Raw genomic sequence first — 19,529 nt, forward strand, 5'->3', positions numbered from 1 at the left:
GTTGGCCCCCACCTGCAGGGGCCATGGGACCTGAGCCCCCACCCCGGGTTGGGGACCTCATGATGACCTGCAGCCCTGGGTCCTCCTGGGAGCCCCACCCGGGAGCGTCACTAAGAAGCAGGACTTGGGGTCAGGGACCGACAGGGACTGAGACCTGTGCAGGGAGCAGCCAGCCAGCAGGGCCACGGGGAGTGGAAGCTTCCAGAAGGCTTTGGCACCGGGGACCAGTGGGTGGCAGGCAGTGCAGCTCGGGTCAGTGAGCTGAAGTTTGGGCTGGTCAGCCAAGCTCTGAGGGATGGGGCAGGGAGGGCGGGGCTGGAGCTCTGGTCTGGGGTGGGGCTGCAGGCCCCATGGGGAGGCCCAGGGAGGGCCCAGGAGCTTCAGCCGGTGGCGACAGAGGACATGACATCCAGGTGCTGCGCCAGATGGGCCACTTGGACCCCAGAGCTCAGCCGAAGCCTCACCCCAGCCTGGCGCCCTCCATGGGTGGGCGCTGGGTTCTGAGCCTTGGGGGCTGGGGCCCAGCACCTGCCCATTGTGGAGGACCTGCGGAGAGGGGACTCCTCGACTCCTGCTCTTTGCACTTAGGAGGCAGGCAAGGCACAGCTCCCCTGGGGCCCAGGGCAGGTCCTGGCCAGGGCGTGGGGCAGGCAGCCCCCCCAGAGAGGGCCGGCTGGCTTCAGTGCAGCCCTGAGAAGAGAGCGCTGGGAGGGGAAAAGAGACTCTGTGGGACACAGGCTGGGCCTCCGGGTCCCCACGTTATAGCGGGGGACGATGCCACCGGGTAGGCCAGCCTCTTGGAGTGCGTGAGCGTGTGAGCCCTGCACACTGGCAGCTGTGCAACCCTGAGGTGCCCACCCGCCCACGCTGGCCTGCGTGCAGCGCTGCAGGAAGCTGGGCCCCTTCCCCACCCCGGTCTGGGGCTCTAAGTCCTTGGTCCTGAGGGCCCAGTGACTCCTCGCGGGGGCCACAGAGTTGACGTGAGGGCCTCAGGGCGGAGCCAGCCGGGCTGCCGCTGCGCTCTCCCCGCCTGGGTGCGTTCGTCCGCGACACTGCGCCGCGCGGCCGGGGCTGGCTGGCTGTGCGTTCGTAATGGGACGCCCGGCAGGCCCCGGCTGAGCCCGGCTCCCTCTCTTCTTCCAGGGCCCTCCCCCGGCAGCCTGGAGCAGCTGAGCCGCGCCCTGGGGGTCCTGGAGGAGCGCGCCAACAGCTCGCGGCGCAGGACGCGCAGGCACGTCGCGGAGGACGACTACAACATCGAGGTGCTGCTCGGCGTGGACGACTCGGTGGTGCAGTTCCACGGGAAGGAGCACGTGCAGAAGTACCTGCTCACGCTCATGAACATCGTGAGTCGGGGCGGGGGCCCCCCTAGCGCACCCCGCCCGCCTCGGCAGCCCCAGTCTGCGGGCGGCCGGCTGGCCACCGACCTGGGCCCCTGTGCCCCTGCACTTGCGCTGGCGCCCAAGCTCGTCGTGCCTGGCCCAGGCATTTTCCTAGAAATCGTCAGAGACCTTTCGTGTGACCTGCAGGTTTTGTGGAGCTGTTTTCCTGTGCCGTGCATCCCATGCAGAGCGTAACGCGGCGTCTCACAGTGTATCACAGTCAGGCAATCGTCACACTCCGCTTTAGACCATTTTCACTGCTCCAAAAACAAAAACCTCAGATGCACACAAGAAGAGGGAGATACCCCTTCTCTGGGAACACTGTCCAGGCCTCTGAACCCTGGTTTTCTCATCTTTAAAATGGGCCAGTAGTGTCCATTTTTGGCATGGTTGTGAGTCTTGAATGCGATAATGGAGGCGGAAGTGCTTTCCGGTTTCCAGATAAAGTGGGCTTTCAGCTGGACGCTGGCAGTGGTGACGTGTGATTTAACAGCACACCCACCATGGGTTCCTCGGACAGCGGATGGACAGTCCGGTGTCCCGTGTTGGGGGGGGTTCCCCTGCACTCGCTTCGCAGGCCCCAGGGCCAGGCTGGAGGAGTCTGGAACTTTCTCGCAGTTTCACTAGTTACCTTCAATTTATTCATTCATACCCTCTTTTAAAAACCTTTTTTCATTTATTACCCTCTTTTTTTAAAAAAATATTTTTACGGAGAAATCTTCACACATGCTTGATATACAATCAGTGGCTCACAGTATCATCTCATAGTTGTGTATTCATCACCATGATTGTTTTTAGAACATTTGTATCACTCCAGAAAAAGAAATAAAAAGAAAAACTCATATATCCCATGTCCCACACCCCTCCCTCTCATTGACCACTAGTATTGCAATCTCCCCAAATTTTTACCTTTTATCCTCCCCGTTATTTATGTATTTTTTGTCCTTATTTTTTTTACTCATCTGTCCATACCCTGGATAAAAGGAGCATCAGACACAAGGTTTCACACTCACATGGTCGCACTGTAAAAGCTCTATAGTTATGCAGTCATCTTCAAGAATCAAGGCTACTGGAACACAGCTCAGTGGTTTCAGGCACTTCCCTCCAGCCGCTCCAAAACACCATAAACTAAAAAGGGATTTCTATATAATGTGTAAGAATAACCTCCAGGATAACCTCTCAACCCTGTTTGAAATCTCTTGGCCACTGAGATTTTATTTTATTTGATTTCTCTCTTCCTCCTATGGTTAAGAAGCTTTCTCCATCCCTTGATGCCGGGTCGTGGCTCATCCCGGGATTTCTGTCCCACATGGCCAGGGAGGTTTACGCCTCTGGGAGTCATGTCCCATGTAGGGGGGTGGGGCAGTGAGTTCACCTGCTGAGTTGGGCCAAAGAGATTCTCTGGGGGTGACTCTCAGGCATAACTGTAAGTAGGCTTAGCTTTTCCTTTGCAGTATAAGTTTCATAGGGCCAAACCCCAAGATCGAGGGCGCAGCCTGTTGAATTGGTTGCTCCCACTGCTTGTGAGAATATCAGGAATTCCCCATTCGGAGAAGCTGTCACTCATACCCTTTTGATCCAACTGGGACAGAATCTTTGGATAATGGGATGGTTACTCTCCTGAAAAGCATGACAAACATAAACATTTTTTAATTGAAATGAATTTCCTCGTGACAGAGAGGAGTGCAGGGGTAAGCCGCGGTAGGGGAGAGTCCCGGGGCCATGTCTTCTCTCTGCGTCGCACAGATGTACCTTCGTTTTTTATAGTAAACCATTGCTTATTGCGAGCAGGGTGGTGGGTCGTGTGGGGACAGGAGGAGGTCGGTGCCGCGAGGGCCCAGTGTGGACAAGGCTGCCGAAGTGCCCGCGTTGGGACTGGGGTTGTCGTGGCATTGAGTGCCCTCAGAGCACGCGCCCCTCTTGGGAGCTTGTGCGCCCGCGAGAGAATAGTGGGGCCTGGTCTCAAGCCGCAAGACCTCTGGTGGCCTTGGGAAGGGCAGGTATCAAGGAAGCGTGAGTGGTTGGGAGCCTTCTGGAACATTCTGGGGTGACGGAGATGTTCTGATTTTGTGTCTTGGTTCTTCGACATTTGAAATGTGACTGAAGCAATGGGAGAGCAGAATCCCTGATTTAATCCATTTGAATTAACTTGCATTTAAATTTAAGCACCCGCGTGGCCCGTGGCTACCGCAGCTGGGGAAGATGTGCGGCCATCCGGCCTGGAACTGCAGCTGGGGTCCCGACTGGCCCTCGAGGCCCTGGTCAGGGGCACGGCCCCTTCTGGGGGAGTGCACAGCTGGCCCATGGCTTTCCAGCGCTGGAGAGAAAGCAGCAGCATAGTGGACGAATGTGACGGCAGCAGGCCCAGACCGGCCTGCGAGAGGCCCCTGGCCTGCTGCGTGGCAGGCAGAGCCCAGTGCGTTGCGTGCCTGGGGCCCGAAGTGCGAGGGCTGGTTCTGAGCAGGGGCTGCACCCAGGGGCCGGTGCTGCAGGAGGGTCCGGGGCTGGGCCGGTGCTGCAGACTGGACCGTGCATGATGGAGGAGCAGCGGCGAGGCTGGCTGGGCGCAGGCTTGGGGTCTACCCTGCCCCTGCAGCTCGAAGCTGCCTCAGTTTCCCTTGCTGCCCAGGGTGACTTCTGCCTGCAGGAATTCTTTTGGGGTTTCTCCGTGGGCAGAACCGTGGCTGGGGCGTGGCGTGGACACACAGCTGCGTCTAATACCTGTGTGCTCCCTTCCACTTCTCTGCCTCTCCTGCAGTCCATTTGGGGCCAGGTGGCCAGTTCTGGCTAATGGCCTGTGTGGAAGGGAGTGACGCATGCCACGTCGTGGCTAACTGGTTAGCAGACACGTGTCCCCTCCACGTCTCTCTTCCCTGCTGCGGTGACCCTGGGGAGCCACATTTCAGCACGGGACTACCTCCAGGGCGGCGTTAAGCCTGTTGGACCTGCTTACCTGGCTTCTGTCCACGCACTGAATGCACGTTTGCTGGGCCTGTGCTGGACGTTTGCTGGACCCGTGTCGTCGTCACACGGGGTTGGGACGGGAACAAGGCCTGGTCCCGCTGGCCGTGGCCTTGCCTTCTGGTGGGGGAGCGCAGGCAGTAGTCAGGTGAAAAGTGAATACGGTCATTCCTGCGTGCTCTGCAGGAGGTGGGAGGCTAAGGAAGGGAGCGGACTGAGAAAGTGGCACGCTTTGTGTGATGGTCAGGGAGGTCAGCTGGGAGCAGAGGCCTGAATGCTCAGAGGAAGATGTGGGAGGGGAGGGACAGGGGGCCCCAGGCTAGGGAACAGGCGCGGCAGAGGCCCTGGGGCAGGAACCAGGTGGGAGAGAGGCCCATGTGCTAGGGGGCACAGGGCGTGGGCCCTGGGGAGGGATTCAAATCATGACTCCAGGGCGGTGGGAAATTGCAGGAGGTGCTGCTTCCCTCCTGCACAGGCAAGTGGGAAGGGCCCCTTTGCCAACCCGTTCCTTTCCTCGCCCGCCAGGTCCAATTTCCTTCTTTGCCTCTTTAAATATAGAGAAATAGCATTTTTTGTTTGTTAACATATACTATATTTAGCACGGCCAATATATTATTTATGATGGAAAATTAGAATATATTTATATAGTTACAGTTTTCTCCTATCAATTATTTTCTACTGCCTCATTTTAATGACTGCATAAAATTGCACCATGTAGCTGTAACGTAATTTTCATGTGCCATGTTATTTATATAACGTTCATACAACAAAACTTATTTCCCTATTAGAGGTCAGGTAGGCCCCTATTTATTTATTTAGTATTAGAAACAGAACTGCAATGAAGACCCTTATAGATGGATCTCTCACTCCTACTAAATAATTTCCTACTAAATAAAATGAGTTCCTAAAAGTGGAAACCCTAGTGTGCCAGTTTGAAAATATTATGTACCCCAGAAAAGCCATGTTTTAGTTCTAATTCAGTCTTGTGGTGGCAGCTGTTTCTTTTAATCCTGATTCAGTATTGTAGGATGGAAACTTCTAATTAGATTATCTCCACAGAGACGTGACTTGCCCAATTGTGGGTATGAACTTTTGATTAGAGGGAGATGTGACTCTACCTATTCCAGGTGGGTTTTGATTAATTTACTGGAATCCTTTAAAAGAGGAAACGCTTGAGAGAGAGCCAGAAACAACAGAAATGACAGAGCTGACAGAAACTTCAGAGCAGAGCTGACACAGATGCTGACACTTGGGGAATAGAAACACGGATGTTTGGAGGTGCTTGGAGCCCAGCAGACATCACCATGAGATGTTAAGCCAAGCCAGAGCCTGGAGAGAGCCAAGGGAAGTCAGGAGATGGAAGCCAGCCCTGGAGAAGTAAAGTGAGGAACCCCCACAGGAGCAGAGGCTGAAAGCAACAGAGCCCAGGAGGAAGGGACCAGCAGATGCCAGCACGTGACTGCCCAGCTGACAGAGGGGCTTCTGACCCATCGGCCTTCCTTGGGTGGAGGTAACGTCTTGTGGGTGCCTTAGTTTGGGTTCTTTCACTTCCATGGAACTGTAGACTTGTAACTTATTAAATTCCCCTTTTTAAAAGCCATTCCAGTTCTGGTATATCGCATTCCAGTAGCTGGCAAGCTAACATACCTGGGCAGCAGGTATGCATATTTTAAGACTTCATATTCTAGAATGTTCTGTGAAGGTTCCCACATTGGTTGTGAGTAGCAGTCTCCCTACCTGCTCATCATTTTTTAAGCATATGCTAAAAGCAATCATTTAATTTGTTTTTTTGTGATTCATGCCCTTTTTCCTACGGGGTCTTAGTTTTGTTTTTCTTATTCATTTGAAAAGCCCTTATATTAAAGTAGGCTTACTTTTTGACTGGTCTTTGTGTGGGAAAGATTTCCCCCAGTTCCACTGTTTGCCTTTTGTTTTGTTTTGTTTCCGGGTGGCGTTTGGAGAGCTCTCTTTGCTGTGTGATGAGGTCAGGCACTCCATCTCTCCCGGGTTGCTCCCTGGGGTGCCATGTCTGTCTGACGTGCTCAGGAATTGTCTCCTGGGGCCTCTTTGGGCTGGACCTGGGAGCACGTCCCAAACCCACTGTCTGCGGCCTCTTTCTCCAAACTCCAGCCCCTTCCTCACCGCCGGGCACCCTCGCCATGCTTTGCTGAGCTGTGGCAGCCCCTCTCTGAGAATGCCTCCTGAAGTGAGAAAGAGAGCTCAGAGGCACCAACTTTCTTTCCTGTGAGTCATTGCTATTTCATGCAGCCTCTGGCTAACACCAGAATCATCAGGATATTTCCAGTATCCCCGCTTTGGGAAATGCTGGGCTTACAGGCAGAACTGTCTACACGATTCCCAGGCCCCATGCAGAAGGCAAAGAGCAGGGAAACGCGCCGTTAGAGGCCACATAAAGCTCTTCCTTTCTCCCGCGACCTCCCTCAACTTGTCAAGTTGGGTTTTTTTGCTGTTTGATATTACACTATGTAAGAAAAATTTAATTTAAAATCATTGCCGTGAATTTAATCCCTTATCTTTATACTGTACAGTGCCTGTATTTAAATGTATTTAAAATGATATAAACATTTCAATGGTGTGTGAAATCACTGAAATTAGACAATTTATATTTTATGGCTCTTTCCTGGAGGGTGCCTCAGGCTGGCCAGAAGGGACAAGTACAGGAAAGACTCAGGAAAGTCAGAAGGAGGAAGAGAGGAATTACCCAGGCCTGGGGTCAGGGGTTTCCTCAGGCATGGCATGTTCTCTTGGGCACTGGGATACATTTTTGGTACTGAGATACTCCCTCAGCACTGGGATACCCCTTTGGTCATTGGGGTAGTCCTTTGGTCGCTGGGATACTCCTTTTGGCACTGGGATACTGCTTTGAGACTAAGATAATCCCTCAAGCTTTAGGATACTCTCTGGGGCACTGGGATACCCCTTTGGAATGAAGATACTCCCTCAGGCACTGGGAGGCTCTTTCAGGCCCTGGGATACTCCTTTGGGCATTGGGATACTCCTTTGGGACCAAATATTCCCCCAGGCACTGGAGTACTCCTTTGGGACTAAAAGACTCCCCCAGGCACTGAAATACTACTTTGGGACTAAGATATTCCTTCAGGCACTGGGATACTCCCTTGGGCACCAGGATACTCCTTGGGGGTATCTGCAGGAGGGCAGACCACCTGACCGTTCTTGCCATATCCGTGTTAAGCCGCCAGGCCCGTGCAGAGGTTGCCTCCTGAAGTGAGAGGAAGGATGGAGGGAGAATTGAAGACAGCTAAATTCAAGTGGGAATTAATTAGGCTGTCCCTCTCTCCACCCCATACGGCACCCAGGAGGGACATGCTGTGTGGCCTGGGAGGCTGCTGGGCTCCCCCTCCCCTGCTAACTGGATGGCGTGTCCCCCGTCCCCCGGCCAGGGTAGGTTTGGGGAAGTTGAGCCCACCCAGCCTCCCTGGCCATGGGCCCAGCGGGCACCCATGGCACACGGGAGATCCCCAGGGCCCTGAGGCCTTGCACCGCGCCCCGCACAGGCCCCGGATGGCGGCCACTGGCTGGACGGCCGCCACGACCTGCGCGATCACCAGGGGCCCCTGCACCCGGCCCTGCCCCCTCGCCCGCACCCCGGCCCCTGTCCAGGCAGAGGGCACAGAGGTCAGAGGAGATGGGGAGCAGGCCTGGCTGGGCAGGGTGTAGGGCAGGGACGGGTGACGGGGAACCTGCAGGGGGACTGATCCCTACATGGAGGAACGGACACGGGCAAAGGACGGAAGGGGCATGGCTAGGCGGCCTTGAGGCGGTGGTGGGAGGCCGGCACTGGTGAGCCAGGGTTCTCCTGGAAGGACTGGGGGTGTGGAAGCCAGGAGCAGTAGGCTGTGCTCCACAGTTGGACCCGGGGTTCCTGACTGGGGTGGGCGTCCTGCCGTCCTGAGCCACCAGGCTTCCGTGCAGCCCTGGGACACCGACTGTGTCCCCCGCTGCACCTGGAGCCCCCCGGCCAGGTCATGTGTCACATTTCTACACATGACCTTCCAGCCGCTGAGCCAGCCCCTACTCAGGCCTGGATGCGGCGGCCTCACGAGAGGGGCCCAGAGTCATGCTGCCCCTGTGCTGGGAGCCCTAGAGGCACCTCGCCGGATACAGGCTCAGGAGAGCGCGAGGCGAGGGACGCAGGACGGCTGCTAAAGGGGCGCATTTGCAGGGGCTTTTTACCCCTTTTATTTTTTTAAATTTTTTATTATGAAAAATAACGTATTTACAAAATAAATTTCAAAGTGCATTGTAACCAGTAGTTACTGACCAGATGTCAGAGTTTGGTGTGGGTCACAGTTCCGCAATTTCAGGTTTTTCCTTCCAGCTGCTCCAAGACGCTGGAGACTGAAAGAAATATCAGTGTAATGACTCAGCAGTCACACTCGTTTGCTAAATCCTGTCTTATCTGTTCTAACTCCTCCTCCTCCTTTGATCCTTCTCCCAGGCTGCCCACCGTAACTTTTTCATCTTGGAAGGGGCTGTTGATAATATGGGGTGGGGATGGAACCAGCTGATGTCTGGAGAGGCTGGGCCCTCTGGGTTTCAGGACCTCTCTGGTCCAGGGACCCATCTGGAGGTTGTAGGTTTCTGGAAAGTAAACTTAGTGCACAGAGCCTTTTTAGGGTCTCAGACAGAGCCTTGAGTGTTCTTTAGGGTTGGCAGGAATGGTGTTGGTTGGGGTTTGGCAAACCCTGGTAAATAGCAATATTTAGGTGAAGCTAGTGTGAGAGCAGCCTCCAGAGTAGCCTCTCGACTCTGAACTCTCTCAGCCACTGATACCTTATTTTGTTACAATTCTTTTCCTCTTTTTGGTCCGGAAGGCGTTGCCGATCCCACAGTGTCCAGATACATTTTTAAAAGCAAAGTCTATTTGTGCCAAGACTGCAAGAAATATAAAACTTTGGCCTGAGACTAAAGTTTCTTCTGTGGCTTATGGCATTTAACCAAAGCACCAATTTCAGACCTTCTCTCCCTGAGACACCGGAGGCCTCGTTGCATTGCTGGGACTCTGCGGGGGCGACGCGGGGAGCTGCTGGCCTTGTGCCCTCCGTGTCTGCAGGAGACCACCCCGTGGTGGCTGGTACGCGACCCCCCGAGACGCCCCAGCCTCGGCCTGCTGCTGGGGAGCAGCCCCCAGGTCAGCCGGGCAGAGCCCACCGCGGCCCCTGGACGCCGCCCTGCAGGGCCGCTGCTGTTTCCGGGGTATTGCAAACCTCAGTTTTCTGGTAAAGCTGGCTTGGACGTAATTGCTGGGTTCAAGCAAAGTCCACACGAGCTTTTCAACAGGAACTGGAGACTCTGAAGCTGAGCTTGGGAAGCTGTAGCACTGCTTAGTGCTGCCTCGGGCTGGGGCTCCAGCCCTTTAAAGTTCGCTCCATTTCCCGACACGTGAATCCCCACCCCCCACCCCCCAAAAGTTAAGCAGCTAGTGCCCCTTGCGTCGGACACTCGGGTAGTTACGGGTGTGCTGGGGTGGGATCCGGCGGCCTTGGAGGCAGGAGCAATGGCACCCCAAGCTTGCTCCGAGGTCCCGGCCAGGCCCCCCACTCCGCAGCCCCCTCCTTGCTACCCCGAGGGCCTCGGCAGCTCCCCTGCAGCCACACCCCACTGGCGCTGAGCAGCTCCCTTCCTGCTCAGAGCCCAGCACCCCCCTCACCCTCGGCAGCCCTGCGGACCCCCCAGCTCCATTTGGGGGGCTCTGATTAAAGACATCGAATGTGCTGTCATGTAACGATTTTAAACAGCAGAGCAGGAGGGGCAGATTTCTGGCCAGGCAGGAGGCGTCTCCCAGCTGCTAACCGTTCACAGTCCGGAGGAACCCGCGAGGCCCCTTCCCTGCCCAGCGCAGGGGGCTCCCTGGACCTCAGTGCGTGTAGCCCCCACGGGGTGTCCATTGCCATCCGAGCCGAGGCCGGGACCTCTGTACAGGATGTTCTTAGACCGTCTCTGTTGAGTGAATGATTCCCCTCTGTGCCAGGATTCAGACATTTTTCCTCTTTTCTTTTCTAATTTAATCCAGAAATTGGCCTGGACTGATGAAAGGCTTGCCAGTGTCTGCAAACAGTCAGAAGGCATGTGGGCTCGATTTCCCCCAGCCTTTGCGGTCGCAGGGGCTGCGCGGCGGCAGCAGGAGGCGGTGTGGGGACAGGAGGGTCCCGGGGCTCGCGGGGTGGGGGCGTCGTGTGAACCTGCCGCAGAGCTGCAGGCGCAAACCACGTGACCTCGGGCTCTGGTTCTCGGGAAAGAGAAAAACAGCTTGGAAACCGGAGCCCGAGACTTGCTGCTCTTCAGTGGAGAGGACACAGCAGGGCTCCTGGGGCGTGTGTGGGCTCAGGGTGAGGGGACGGCAAGCAGGAGCTCCCAGCTTCGCAGGACAGCTACCTGGTCTGAGGCGGGGGTGCCGAGCCAGACCTCTTCCTGCCCTCACACACACCCCTCTGGTCCTGCTTGTCCCGGGAGCTGCAGCTGTTGGGGCCAGCCGCGTGTGTGAGGGTGCTGGGAGCCAGGAGAGGGGCCTCGGTAGGGGGGTGGGTAGGCAATAGGGTTCGGCAGGGAGTGGGGCGACAGGGGAGGCCACGCCCCTCGAAAATCCCCCCGAGTCCTGCTCTCCAGTGGCAAGGTAGGATTAAGCAGGCCCACTGGTGCCTGCTCTGTCTAAACCAGGCCCACCCTGACACAGGGGACAGAAGTGAACAGGACACGTCCCAACCCTCCAGCCCACGGGAGCCGGTCTGTTGATGAGCTGACAAGGCAAGCGTGGGGCAGTATGGGGCTACAGGGGAGACTTTCTGGGGTAGCTGGGTCAGGTGAGGTCCTCTCATGTGGGAGTGCCTTCTCAACGCAGCCTGCTTCTTTCATGAGCAGGAGGTGCTGGAAATTGCATCTAATTTTTGTGTGTATCAGTAGTTTGTTCCTTTTTACTGCTGTACGAGAATTGTGAAGATGTCACAGTTTATTTATCTTTTCACAATTCAGTGGATACCTGGGTTCAGCTGCCCTGTAAAGCTCAAGCAGGAGTAAACTAGGAGGACACAGTGGTGCCGACGCTGTTCCAGGTGGTGGAATAGCATGTGCAAAGTCCCTAGGCGTACTGCATGTCACACTGCACGTCTGTGGCCCAGGCAAGAGTGTCCAGGAAGAGGCAGGAGATGAGATTGTCCAGGCCCAGGACATCTGAGTGATTTTGTGTCAGGCTGAGGGCGTGGGCTCCGTCCTTGAGGTCCAGGGAGGGACGCAGGCAAGGACATGGCAGGGACGCAGTGCGGTCAGTCTGGAGTCTGTTTCGGTTTGCTAAACACTGCCAGAAAGTGATATAACAGAAATGGAGCAGTTTTTCAAAAGGGAATTTATTAAGTTTAAAGTTTACAGTTCTGAGGCCATAGCAATGTCCAAACTAAGGCATCCAGATAAAGATCCCTTGACTCAGGGAAGGCCGATGTCTGTCACGTGGGAAGGCACATGGCTGGCATCTGCTGGTCCTTGTTCCCGGTGCCGTTGCTTCCAGCTTCTGGTGCCAGCGGCTTCCTCTCTAAGCGTCTGTGGGCCTCACTCAGCTCCTCAGGACACAGCTCTGGGTTCTGGCTTGTCAGCATCTCATGGGAAGGCACATGATGACATCTGCTGGGCTCTGCATCTCCAAAGTCCGTGTCTAGGCGTCTGCTCTCTCTGTCAGCTCTCCAAGCACCTCCACATGTCTGCGTCTCTGTTGGCTCTGTTGCAACTGTTCTCCAAGCATCTGCATCTGAGCTTTCTCCAAAATGTCTCCCCTTTTAAAGGATTCTAGTAAACTAATCAAGACCCAACTGGAATGGGTGGAGGCACATCTCCATCTAATCGAAAGGTTCCACCCACATCAGGTGTGACACATCTCCATGGAAACAATCCAAAGTTTCTACCCACAAGACTGGACCAGAAAAAAGGAAACGGCTTTTCTGGGGAACCTAAAAGCTTCAAACCAGCATAGGGTCTAAAAAGATGGAACCTTCTCTTAGGGGGTTGGGGGCTCAATGCTTTCTGGTAATGGTGCCTTCCCCGTGGCCTGAAGCCTGAGTGTCTGCTGAACCGTCACTCGTGCCGGGCGCTGGGCTTGGAGGCCCTTCCGTGGTTTCCTCCGTGGCCCCCTGCAGGCTCCCTCGGCCGGATAACAGCAGGAGGGTGAGAAGCATGGGTTGTGCTTGCCGGAGGGATCGTCCCGTGTCAGCTGCAGCCACGAGATGCCAGCAAGCCGGGTATGGAGGCGGAGGGGGGCCCACATCTCCGAGGGGTCGGGGACTCGTTCCATGGAGCCCTCTTGGACTCCTGTGGGCACAGAGTGGGACACTCTGACCGCCTTTGCAGCTCTAGCACCTGCATTATGCATGTCAGGGCCACCCTAAGTGCGCCCGCCTTCGGGAGAGCCACCCTGGCTGCAGGTGCCTGCAGGCCTCGGGCTCAGGAAGCATCTTCGCTTTGGTGCAGTGTCCAAACTCACTGCGGTGGGTGGTCAGGCCTGCCCCAACCCCAGGCTCTCCTGGCCCTCTGCCCGCCACTCTCCCGGCTGCCCTGGCCTCTGAGGGAGCTGCCAGACCTTCGGACTGTGAGGATGGAACTTTTAAAGATGCAACTTTATTGATATACAGTATATACTCACATACCATGTCATCATCCAACACATACAGTCAGTGGTTCATGGTGTCATCATCGAGCTGTGTGTCCTTCATCATTTTTTGTAAAAAATAACATATATACAAAAGAGCAAAAAATTTCAAAGCACACTTCAACGTTTAGTTGTAGAACAGATTTCAGAGTTTGGTGTGGGTTACAGTTCCACAATTTTAGGTTTTCCCTTCTAGCTGCAAGAAATATCAATATAATGACTCAGCAGTCAGACTCATTTGTTAAATCCTATCTTCTCTGTTATAACTCCTCCTCCTCCTTTGATCCTTCTCCCAATCTTTAGGAGTATTTGGGCTCTGCCCATTCTAACTTTTTCATGTTGGAAGAGGCTGTGGATAATATGGGGAGGGGGATGGAACTAGCTGATGTTCTGGAGAGGCTGGGCCCTCTGGGTTTCAGGACTTACCTGGTCCAGGGACCCATTTGGAGGTTGTAGGTTTCTGGAAAGTTCCCCGAGTGCACGGACCTTTGTTGAATCTCAGACAGAGCCCTGGGTGTTTTTTAGGGTTGGCTGGAATGATGTTGGTTGGGGTTTGGCAAACTATGGCAGTAGCACTCTCTAGGTGAAACTTGAATATGAGTGACCTCCAGAGGAGCCTCTCGACTCTATTTGAACTCTCTCAGCCACTGATACCTTAATTGTTACGAGGATCAGAACTTGTGTGGTTTATCTGCATGACCAAGAAGTACAGTGGAGCGCAGCGGCAGCTATGGAGGGGGGTACCTGTATCTCCACAGCTAGGCCTCCCCGTTGCTTCCTGTCCCTCAGAAACACCCCCCCCCCACGAGGGCCCGGGAGTGATGCCCATGTGGCCCAGAGTTCAGGACCCCGGGGAAAAGGCTCATGGTTTTTGACCCTCCTGTAAATCAGTGACAACTTCACGGGGCTTGGACTGAGCCCAGGGGTTTGGCTATCAATGCTTTAAAAGTATGTGGCAACCCTAATGGGCAAACACTGTCACTCCGTCCATTTCACAGGCAGGAAACTGAGGCCCAAAGTGATTCAGTAATGTGCCCCAAATCACACAGCAGGATGGAGCAGAGCCCATATGGTTCTGACTCCTGCCTGCCAAATTCAGGAGAGGGAGTGGGGCAGCTCTGGCAGTTATTTGCACCAGTGTGCAGGTTTTTTTAAGGCAACTTTGCTCTTTCAGTGTCCCCGCTCTAGGATTTCATTTATTTGCCCAGAAAATAAGTGTTGCACCTTTTCTGGGTTCTGCGCATTAACTCGGTTGCCAGGAAGGTGGAGGGACCTTGCTTCCCAGCCTGGGGGTCCTGCAGAGAGAACCACAGGGTACCGGACCAGTTTTGTCCACACCGGAGGGGAGGCGTTGCAGGCTGGAGAAGTCAGGAGGACCTTTTGTAGGATGTGTCCTTGGTTCTGGTCTTGAAGAAGGGGTGTGCCGGTTTGAACGTGCCGTGTACCCAGAAAAGCCAGGTCCTTTAATCCTGACTCAGTGTTGTAGATTGGATTGTCTCCATGGAGATGTGACTCCGCCCATTCCAGGTGGGGCTTCATTAGTTTGCTGGAATCCTTTAAAAAGGGAGGCATTTTGGAGAAAACACGGCTGCTTCAGAGCCGACAGAGACGCAGACTTGTGGAGGTGCTTGGAGAGCCGACAGAGAGAGCAGACGCCTAGACACGGACGTTTGGAGATGCACAGCCCAGCAGACGTCACCACGTGCCTTCCCATGTGACAGACATCGGCCTTCCCTGAGTCAGGATGTCTTTCTCTGGATTAGTTTGGACATTTTCACAGCCCTAGAACTATAAACTGGTAACTTAATAAATTCCCCTTTTAAAAGCCGCTCCTTCCCTGGCACACGCATCCCAGGCTGCATTTAACAGCCCTGAACAGGGTGACAGCCTCCCCGCGACTGCAGGGCATGGCCTTCATAAAGCACCTTCTGCCAGGTGCGTGACTATGTGATACTTTGAGTGCTGGCGACAGTTCTGTTCACTTTGCATTGCCCGTGGACCATCTGCTGAGGGCATGCGGGTTCTGCTGAGAGAACCGGACTCCTGCAGCCCGGGAGGCACCTCAAGATGCGCACAGGTCAGCACCTTCCTGGCTGGAAGCCGGCAATCCCTCCCTGGCCGCAGGCGCTTGCTCTGTCCTCAGCCTCTGTCGAGGTGGCCAGCCCCTCCCATGGGGCCACGGTCTTCTCCCAGGTCCGTCAGGATTCACAGAGGAGCCACTGCCTGGGCCAAGGGGTGCTGCCTGAGACCTCGCAATGGGCTCCCCAGGCCCCGGCTCGCTCTGCCCACCCTGCGGCCTGGCACGGGACCTTCAGGTCAGCAGGCAGCTGACCTGAAGGCTGGGGTCAGGGACGGGGAGCTGCAGCCAGCCGGGGTTCTCCCCAGCTGTGGCGCGTCTCTGCGCGGGTGGGGGAGGCCCTTCCTGGGACCAGCGCCCCCCCTCCCGGCCCCCCATCCTCCCAAGGGAGAGAACTCAGCAGTTCCAAGCCGCCTCCGGAGGCCCCCAGGGTGGAAACCTGCCAGGAGAGACAGAGCTGGGCCTCCTCACGCAGAGCCTGTCTGTTCCAGAGCAGAGACTTGGCTGCACTTTTGCATAAGCAAAAGGCGCATTGCAACGCGTTTTCTCCCCCGAGACGGCCCTGGGCCTTTCTTCCGAACAGAGAACTGCCACGGCTTTGAACATTTCCCCCAAGGTTTGAAGATTCCTGGATCAGCTTCTCAGACAGCTCAAGGACGTCGGCTCGGGCTGGGTGGAGGAGACGCCTCCCCAGCACAGCCGAGGGCCGGGGCTGGGGCGCGGAGGGCCGGGGCTGGCCTGGGGAGGGAGGCGGCGCCCCAGCCGGGACCCCGGAGATAGCGGGACACCAGAGGGGCGTCTGCGGGGCGACATGCTCGGCCGGTCTCTTGAGACCGCACAGTCTCCCGAGTCGCTCGCTCATTCATTCGTTCAACAAACCTGCAAGGCCGGCTCTGAGCGAGGCCCTGCAGAGACCCGCCCGTGAGCAGCGCTGAGAGGCGCCTCCGCCATCAGCTGTGCGCGCCCGCGGGGAGACAGGCGCAGCGGATGGGCGTGGGAAATGGTGTTGGGGTGGGAAAGTGCGATGCTTTGAGCGTCCTCCTGCCTGCGCCAGCGCCCGGCTGCTGCGGGTCGGAGGGGCTGTGCCAGTGACGCCCGCCCCGGCTCCGTGCCGGCCCGTTCCCGCCCCGCCCCTGCCCCCGCCGCGGGCCCTCCCCTCTGCCCCGCCGCCCTCGTTTCCACACCAGGCCTTTCCGCCAGACCCGGTCCGCGGGGCCGGGCCAGCTCCCGGTCCACGGAGCACTCTCAGGGACTTAACCCTTCTCTCCCCACAGGCTATGGGTCGCTCCGGACTGAACGCTGCCGTTGGACGCCCAGTCTGGGAAGGGGCGTCGCGGTTTAGGGGCCTGGCTCCCTCCTGGCGCTCTTGGGAAGCTGCCGGGGGCTGGGGGGCGACCTCCAGAGCTGCGGGGGCGCCTGGGGGCTGGGGGTCGCCGGAGGCTGGGGGGACGCCTGGCTCCTGCCCCCGAATCCCTGCCAGCGTGCGCGGTGGACGCGTCCGGCTCTAGGCCGCACTGGCGGCGCAGCCCGTGTAGACAGCATCTCCCGGCGGCCTCGGCCGCGGTGCCCACAGCCTGGGGGAGGGCTCCCACCCCCACCCCCCACGCACTCTTGAGCCGACCGCGCGCGCTCGCTTCTGCCGCTAGAAAGTAACACTGTCAACGTTCCGCTCCTCGAACTTGGTAACTGCGCTCAGGGTGGTTGCATGAGCGAATATCCGTCTCTTAGGGATCGCACAGGCAGGGGTAGCTGCCCGAGGAGCGCGACTGTCCACCTTCAGGCTGGAGCTCAGAGTGTGGGGTGACAGAAACTTAGATGGGTATAAAATGGCAAGTGTGGCAAAATGTTAAAATTGGTGGGTCCAGGTGTCTGGTGGGTGAAGGGGTTTTCTATGTGGGGTTCGTATTTTTGTAACTGTCCTGCAGGTTTGAAAGCATTGCACACCAAAGAGTAAAAAAAAAAACTTGGAAACAAAAGCATTACACTGCATTGCACGAAATTCCACGCCATCCTTGGGGAGACCGTTGTCCTTGTTTTGTAGAAGAGGGGTAGGGCTGTGTGAACTGGCCACACCCCTCAGGGGTCCCCATCGCCCACCTGGCAGCAAGGGGCCCGTTCGGCCGTGTGTGCTCCTGGAGGACACGGGGTGGCTCGTGGGCAGTGTGCGCCTGGCCGTTCCACGCCCCCCCAGCCCATGGTGGCATGAGGGGATTTATTCTTTCCGTGAGTGTTTCCATGGAGCGCCGGCCAGGTGCCACCCTTTCCTGGTGCCGGGCATACAAACAGGGAACAGAGAGAGGCGACAGGAGAGCTCACAGCCCGATTGGGGCACAGGGTTCTAGAAGCCATGTACCGCTTGCTTTAGTTTGTTAAGAAATGAGCTGGCTGCTAACAATGGGCTTTATTAGCTAACACGAGTGCAGTTCAAAGGCTGTGCAAACGTCCAAGCTAAGGCATCAACAGGACCAGACCTCTGAAGACGGGTTAGCGGTGACCCTGGGGCCCTCTGTCCCATGGCCAGGCACATGGTGGTGTCCCCTGGTCCTTCGCTCCAGGCGTCGTTGCTTCAGCCTCTGCCTCGGTGCCCCCCTCTCTGAGCTTCTGCCTGTTTCTCTGTTTCGCCTTCTGCTCCTCCTGGCTCCTGCGGTTTATTTCCGAGCTTCTGTAGGGCTTTTTTCTGTCTTTTACCCTCTCATGAAGGACCCCAGGAGAGGATTTCGGCCCACCTCGAGCGGGGCGGGTCACAGCTCAATTAAAATAAAGTAACCCATAGGCGCCCCGGCCGTAGGTCAGGCCCCGGGGTGGATGACCGGGCGGACCTCTCCTGGACCCCCACAGCTTCAGCCAGCGCCTCCCCTGCTTGGGCAAGGCGGGTGGGATCTGGTCAGGCCAGGACAGAGGGGGCCATGGGGGGCTGCCCGGGCAGGGTTGGGGAGTGCCGGTGGGCCGCTGGGTTTCCGGAAGACCCCAGTGGCCGGGGCGTGGAGGGGGCGAGAGCCGGGACTCGCTTTCTGGGGCCAGGGGCCCTCGGACACCCAGGAGGCCCAGGGACGTGAACTGAGATGCTTACAGAGGAAGCCCCAGTCCAGCTCCACGCGTGCGGCGGACGGCGTCTGTGTCATGCCAAAGGCATGGCCTGGTGGCGGGGCTCAGAGAACAGCCCCGGTCTTGGGGCTGGGGGGGTGGAGTGGGGGGCCCTGCTGCGTCTGTCCCTGCCGGAGGGGCACGGCACCGATCCCAGGGGCCACTCACCTATCCCAGCTCAGGCTCTGGGGGGGAAGCCCCAGGGCTGGATTGGGGGTCGCTGGGTGCTGGCACCCGGGGGTGGGCGGCGGCCGGGAGGGGAAGGAAGGTGCACTCAGGAGCCGATCCCGAGGCGGGTTGATGGCGGCCACTGGGACAGACTAGGGGGTGCGGGGGGCGCACCGGGCTGCGGCCTGGGGACGGGGCTCAGGGTCCTGGCTCCCGCTGACCCCCCTGCGTGTCTTTCAGGTGAACGAGATCTACCACGACGAGTCCCTGGGGGCGCACATCAACGTGGTCCTGGTGCGGATAATTCTCCTGAGCCACGGGAAGGTGAGCGGCCGGCGCCCACCCCCACAGCGCAGGGCGCTCCAGCGGGGCGCGGCCCCCTGAAAGGGTGGGGTTTCACCAAACCCCTGACTTCTCCCCGCCGGCCACAGGAAGCCTGTGGGTCACCTCATGTTCCCACTTCAGCTCCTCCCTCTCCATGCACTTTGGCCTGCGCCCTCCTCTCCTCTGCCTCTGGTTTAGGGGGTCGCTGGTCCCTCCGGCCTTTCCCGGCCTTTCCCACCCTCTCTTTGGTTCAGCCTGGGTTCATCACTCCTAGCCGCACTCAGGGGCCTGTGGAGTCAGGGTGGAAAGAGGGCGCGGTGCAGGGGGAGGCTGCAGGGAGGGAGGGGGCCAGGTGCCGAGGACGCATTTACAGGTATTGCAGTAGTCGGGGCCTCCAGAGAAACAGGGCCCAGGGGCTCAGGGGACTGCGAGCCGGAAACTGATAGAGGTGATTCTGAAGTCTGGTGCGTCCCAACTCGAAGGGCAGGCCACAAGCTGGGAGCACCCATGAAGGCAAAATTCACATCCCCAGAAGGAAAACCCGTCTCAGAGGCAGGGATTCCTCTTTTTGACTTCTGAAATTCTCAGGGCTAGCTTGTTTTAAGACCTCCAACGGAGTGCATGAGGAGGCTGCCTCATCATTGCTGAGGGTGAGCTCCTTTGTTGACTGTAGATGCAATCAGCTGTAGATGCAATCATCTGGTTGTTCGTGTGGATCCATCTATGAAATGACCCGTGTGGTAACCATCAGGCCAGTGTTGCTTGACCAAACAATCAGACACCATGAAGTGGCCAGACTGATACATGAAATTAATCATCCCAGGAATTGACTCATCTACCCCCAGAGCAGATGGGGAGGTGG

At 57.1% G+C, this 19,529-nt stretch overlaps 1 protein-coding gene across 1 annotated transcript in view; it reads left to right on the forward strand.

Annotated features, from left to right (window-relative positions):
- ADAMTS2 (ADAM metallopeptidase with thrombospondin type 1 motif 2) overlaps positions 1-19,529 on the forward strand; it is a 208,832-nt gene that overhangs the window by 109,793 nt on the left and 79,510 nt on the right. Inside the window, exons 5-6 of the mRNA XM_077138156.1 lie at positions 1,144-1,346; positions 18,584-18,667. Of these exons, the coding sequence (XP_076994271.1) occupies positions 1,144-1,346; positions 18,584-18,667 (287 nt within the window). The remainder of the gene's footprint in view (positions 1-1,143; positions 1,347-18,583; positions 18,668-19,529) is intronic.

This window comes from Tamandua tetradactyla, chromosome 20, assembly GCF_023851605.1.
Source record: "Tamandua tetradactyla isolate mTamTet1 chromosome 20, mTamTet1.pri, whole genome shotgun sequence".
Taxonomy (NCBI): Eukaryota; Metazoa; Chordata; class Mammalia; order Pilosa; family Myrmecophagidae; genus Tamandua; species Tamandua tetradactyla.